General features: G+C 42.8%; 1 protein-coding gene across 1 annotated transcript; it reads left to right on the plus strand.

The window, feature by feature from the left end:
• Positions 1–3,959: 3,959 nt before the first annotated feature.
• On the plus strand, positions 3,960–5,742 carry LOC140735159 (immunoglobulin lambda-1 light chain-like). The gene is made up of 3 exons (XM_073059948.1): positions 3,960–4,074; positions 4,220–4,579; positions 5,412–5,742. The coding sequence occupies exons 1-3, from the start codon at positions 3,999–4,001 to the stop codon at positions 5,738–5,740; spliced, it is 765 nt and encodes a 254-aa protein (XP_072916049.1). The 5' UTR covers positions 3,960–3,998; the 3' UTR covers positions 5,741–5,742.
• The last annotated feature ends 290 nt before the right edge of the window (positions 5,743–6,032 follow it).

A 6,032-nucleotide genomic window follows, 5' to 3' on the forward strand; every position in this document is an offset into this window, starting at 1 on the left:
GTGTCAGATTGGAAATGATCGAATATTGAAATAACTAGATAAAGTGGATTTGGAGAGAATGTTTCCTATAGTGGCCGTCTAGAACCAAAGATCATAATCTCAGAGTAAAAGCACATCTCTGACGAAGAGAAATTTCTTTAGACAGAGGGTAGAAAGTCTGTGAACTTCATTGTCATTGTGACTGCAGAGGGCAAGCCATTGGTATGTTTAAAGCGGAGGTTGATAAGGTTCCTGTTTAGTAAATGCGTCAAAACTTATAGGGAGAAGGCAGAAGAATGGGGTTGAGAAGGATGATAAATCAGCCATGGATGAATGGCGGAGTAGACTCGATAGATCGAACAACTTAATTTTGCTCTTATTTCTTACGGTCTTATAGTCTTAGGTTCTCTCACATTTTCAGCCGTAAGTTAAGCAAGCCTGTACCGTCTACGCTTACTTATGGGGCGCAGTTCATAGCCCGGGCCTCGGTCCAGTGGAAGGAAAGCCAGACATGAGCTTCAGCGCCATGCAGGTCTAATGGACAGATTTGTATAAACGTCTCTTTGAGGCGAAAGATAAAGCGACTGGACTTTGCTCACAGTGAAATTGACTTGGATGTGTGATTATCTTCAGAACATATTTAAAATATCCACCAAACTCCAAGGTTTTATGAGGGCGAATTCGAAAAATTTCATTAATACCATATTTTATTAAGGTCTCATCACTGTGGCACTGGGCTGTTTACTATTTGCGTCTGCTGCGCACTACATGCACTTTTGAATTTTGTTTTATAAACATTTGTGGTAATTTTTAAAATTGTTGTGCGTGGTATTATGTTTTTGTGGGTGCGCAGTGGTTCGGTGGAACGTTGTTTCCTTTGGCTGGGTATACGTACAAAGATGACAATAAACTTGAGCTTGAAATCAGAAGGAACCAATTTACATCAGCTGGAACTTATCAAAGATTGACAACGAACTACGCGTGGAAGCACTCTACATGGTTTGTCAGAAAGATGGACTTTAAAATCTATGTAACGAAGGAAAGACGTAGACTTTAAAGAGGTTGGATTGATAAACATAGAGCTTACCGCTTAACATCTCAAATACAATCTCGATTAGTTGAGTAATTAAATCTGAGGATAAAATATTCAAGCTTTGTGGATGCAAAGATGTTTGGCGATATAGTGGTAGGTTGTGGAGCGAGAGTAAGAGGAGCGCCTCGCTCTGGAAAGATTTTCTGATGCAGACTGGTGACGATGGAAAGAAACATGGCTCCTCTGCTGGAGAAATATTGTAGAGCTGAAGTCTGGCGATGGGGAAACTAAATCATTAACAACAGCACCGAGCTGATACTTGACGCAGAATTTTCCTCGTCTTGTGAGAGCAACTGAATCACAGTGAAATCAGACTGGCCGGTCCAATTATGTTTTAAATATAACTCCTCTCATCTGCGATGACACTGGTGTGTATCAGGAAAGAGTCACCGTCGCTCAACCAGTTTTAAATGACATAAAATGGGATAGGAAAATGTTATCTTCACATGTACTACCGACATTAAGCAGGGTAATATAAGGGCAATATAAATAACAATTAGGTTCCAAAGCAGTTTGTTTATATCCGGAAAAACTCTGTTAACAGAACCAATTATCAGGTCTTGGGACTAAATACACAGAAACCCTGGAGGAGAGAAGAATCAACAGAAGTTCGCACCACAACTAAGAATGGCAGGTTGGCGCTGGAGTGAGAGCAATCTACGGGTTGACATGGGAAGGGAGGAGAGGGCTCGATAGTCGTTGTATTCCCGTGGGTGTCAGGTTTAGCCATTCATTATACGGATTGGGATATTTGGACCACCGATTAATTGCCGCTTATTTGGGCCAAAATGTACTAACTGTAACAACAGCAGGATGGAAAGGATGGAAATACAGTGGTAATAGTTTTCCTGGTCGGGGTATATAGTATCAAAATTCAGTGTACCAAAACACAACTTGTGTCACTCCGGACCGAAATCAGAAAGAAATTTGCTTTAAATTCTGTGAACTTGATGATCGGTCGCTAAGTATATTCAAGATGGGATTTGCGGGATCTTCAGATACCAGATGAATTGATACATATGCCGGGACTCAGGAAAATTATTACATGCAGTGTTATTTAATGGCGGGGGTGGCTCGATGGTCCAGTGACCGAAAGGCCAACTGTTCGTAATCATTTTGTAATGGCTCACACTACAGGCCCAAAATGCCGACGGTTTTTCAGGGCGATGATAATGCGGCCAATACAGGAGCTGTTGGAGCTGTGGATTTCCATGTTAAAAACGAGTATGCCATCCCGCAGCTGATCCTAGGAGCGATTTTGTTAGGTCAGGTGATGCAGTTTTTTGCCATTAATTACCCGTCCTTACACATCACATTCAAGGTCTCTATAACTCATGTTCTCAGTCTCATTACTCAATTTATGATTTGAATTTGCACAATTTGTCTTTCTTTTGCTGATTGTTAGTTTGCGTATAGTTTTTCATTGATTCTATTCTATCGTTTTTGTCCTATTCTAAATACCTAAGGAAAATGAATCTAAAAGTAGTATATGGGTCCTAATGGTCCATTTACAAGTGTGGATATTTTCACTCATAATCAAAATTGAACTTATTCCACAACTGATGGAATTACCTCGGACTCTACAACTCATGCCCTCAATATTATTTGACCATCAGTCTATCTTTCTGTCTCTGTCTGTCTGCCTGCCTGTCTGTCTGTCTGTCTGTCTGTCTGTCTGTCTGTCTCTCTCTCTCTCTCTCTCTCTCTCTCTCTCTCTCTCTCTCTCTCTCTCTCTCTCTCTCTCTCTCTCTCTCTCTCTCTCTCTCTCTCTCTCTCTCTCTCTCTCTCTCTCTCTCTCTCTCTCTCTCTCTCTCGGACTATTCTACTGCTGTTTAGTATTGTGGTTCTCTGAAGATTTACATGGATATTACTACGTAGATCTAATTGTTTAAAGCGATTGTGTAGTTCCTTTGGGATGACAACATTTGAAGATATTACTATCGAGACAATGTGCAACTTGTTCGTGTTCCAAAGACTTTCATTTTCCTCTTATAATAATAATAATTATATTTATATATATTATTATTATTATTATTACTGTATTTTCTCAGTTTGTCTATTGCACATTGGTGACTTGTTTCCCTTTCTTTGTAGGTTTCCATCGATTCAATTGCATTTTTGTTCGACTCACTTTCAAAGAATCTACAATCATGTTCTCAATATATATTTACTTACTTATAATGAACATCATTATTATCTGTTTTTCTATTTTCGCAGTCTGTTTTCTTTTCCACACTGAATGTTTGTAAGTCCTTCTGTGTAGTTTTTCATTGATTCCGTTGTATGTCATTGTACTACTGTGGATGCCTGCAAGTAAATGAATTTCGGGATAGAATATGGCGACAAATACATACCTTGATAATAAATTAACTTCGAACTTATACTTTGATCATGAGGCATTTGGGATTTATGAATTTTTGCGATCAGCCTTATTTAAATCCTGACAGAAAAGGAAAGTAACCGCGTGTTTATGACGTGGTTTTCCAAACGCAGGAACTGTGTCAGTACATTCATAAGTCTGTTTTGAAGACCGTACAGGGATGCTTTGAAGAGAGTAGCCTTGGTCACTCGCTAAGGCAGACATTAGCTGCTAAATGTTGCTAAATGCAGCCGTCATCGAATGTCTAAAATTATGTCCACCCCCAGTTCAGTTCATAGATATTGATCAGACCGGATTGCCTTGGATCTCTGATATAACATAGCAAAATAAAAATATTTTGAAGGTAGAGATTAATATTTTTACGATCATGGAATTCGCAAACAGTAGATTCTAGTGGACAGGTGGTCAGCCTCCGCCCCCATCCTGTCTCTGTCCCCTCCCACTCATTAACACCCCCGGTTAATAAAGAGCCCGGAGTGTCCAGTTTGCAGACTCTAGAACCGGAGCCGCTCCCGGTGTTTGCACAGCAGCGCACGGTTCGGTTGGATGTTAGGACGCTCGCTGACCGAAGGAATGTCGCCAGTTCTGCATCTCCTGTGGGTTCTAATGGTCCATTTACCAGGTGAGTGGCGGGTTTGATAACGCACGAATTATCCTCTAAGAAATTCATTGAAACTTTGAAAGCCAATTTTCTGAGAGTTTTCAGCGATCGATAACAATTCTGATGGCTGCAAGTCACCTCGTTGCTTTATTGTGTCTTATTGCAGGTATGCTGGCGGTCCCAGTCCTCGATCAGACCCCAGTGTCCGGTCCTGTCTCCGGGGGACAAACTGCCCGCTTACAGTGCCGAATACAGAACGGAAACGTTGGAAGTTACGAATTTGGTTGGCACCGACATCGTCCAGGGAAGAGACCGGAGGAGCTGATACGTCATACCACGGGTAATAGCATTTACAGAGGACCCGGCATCACCGAACGTTTCCAACCGTCCAGAGACACCTCCGCCAACAGTCACATCCTGACCATCGGCAACTTGGAGCCCGGCGACTCGGCCGTCTATTACTGCACAGTGTGGGAAAGTGGCGTGGCTTGGTTCTACGGACCGGTGACGATCCTGGAGATAAAGAGTAAGTAATCCTCTGGTTCTATATCAAATTAAGCTTCCGAAGAAATTCCCATTTCAATCGTACTGTTAGCTGGCTCTACACCGGCGGGAGTATCGATTTGTCGAATTACTTCCACCTTGGATTCATCCTTTGAAATTTCCTCACGAAGCAGCAGGACTCGAAAATCCTGTCTTTTAACCCATTAATCCCTTCTTCATATTCCAAAAGTCTCCAACTCATCTTCCGCACTCCACCCTAAATTTAATACAGGTCAATCGTCCAAACCAGTGTTAACTGGCATGATACATTATAAGTCAACGTTTCGTAGTTTGTGACAGAGCAATGCGTAATTATTGCCAAATAGAATAAAGGAAAATAAAAGACTTTGAAGATGTCAAAGAGAAAAAAAAACTCTCACCACTCTGAAACTTCCTGTATCTTCGCCACTTCGTGCTACCTCATTGGACACGTGCTTACGATATCTTCTCGGGCCCTGTCTAAGAACGGCGAAAGCTGCAATAACCATAACCACATAATAGCTAGAAATTAGATTTGCGGATTTGTTGGTGTCTCTCCCCCCGCACTCCCGTTACCGCCCCCCAAGTACCTACCTCAGAAAAGAGAACAGGACGGTATCCAAATGTGTGAATTTACCGTAAGGAGTGGGCAACAATTCCATGATAGCGTTTTACGATGGGCCGAATGGTTACATTCTGTACCCAACTTTTATTTGTTTGTTTGTATAATTGGTGCATTAGAGTTCGGTCAGTGTTTAGCGCTGATTAGGAAATGTAAAGGTCAATGATGATATTTTCCTCTTCCTCCCACCTCCTACCACCTTTCTCACATACAGGTAGCGAGAGCAGAAAGCCCTCGGTTCTCCTGCTCCCTCCCTCCCCGGAGGAGACCAGCTCGGGTTCTGCCACACTATCCTGCCTCGTGAGCGGCTTCAAGCCGGGTTTGGTAGCGCTGCGCTGGAGTGTGGATGGCGTGAAGACAGAGAGTGACGTGACGACAGGCGCCGTGTCCACGGACACCGACCAGACCTACAGACTGAGCAGTTACCTACGGGTTCCCGTCGCTGCCTGGAACAAGGGCTCGAGCTATTCCTGCAGCGTGAGCCACAGCTCGCTGAGCTCGCCGCTGCGCAACACCATCTCTTCGTCCGCCTGTGCGCAGTGAGGCCCCGCAAGGTGGCAGCTCACGAATGCAGTGAAATCCGCACTGGGGCTGTGAAGCCGCCTTCTGCAATGTAATTCTGTTGCAAATCTCCATTTCTGGGAACTAAGAAAACGTTTAATAAATTAGAAATGAATGAAATCACCCATCCTTTGTTACGCATAATCCTATGTTGAATGTTTCCCATTATGCTGTGCCTGAACTTTTGCTGTTTGTAAAATGGGGAGAGATTCAGATGATGACCGTATTGTGATTGAATTGTGTAACACAGTACTTAATAAAGAGGCAACTCAGC

This window comes from Hemitrygon akajei, chromosome 11 (genome assembly GCF_048418815.1).
Source record: "Hemitrygon akajei chromosome 11, sHemAka1.3, whole genome shotgun sequence".
Lineage (NCBI taxonomy): Eukaryota > Metazoa > Chordata > Chondrichthyes > Myliobatiformes > Dasyatidae > Hemitrygon > Hemitrygon akajei.

Coding starts and splice junctions, on each gene's coding strand:
- LOC140735159 (XM_073059948.1), top strand. CDS start 3,999: ATGTTAGGACGCTCGCTGACCGAAGGAATGTCGCCAGTTCTGCATCTC. Junction 4,075..4,219: donor TCTAATGGTCCATTTACCAG/GTGAGTGGCGGG, acceptor GTCTTATTGCAG/GTATGCTGGCGGTCCCAGTC. Junction 4,580..5,411: donor GACGATCCTGGAGATAAAGA/GTAAGTAATCCT, acceptor TCTCACATACAG/GTAGCGAGAGCAGAAAGCCC.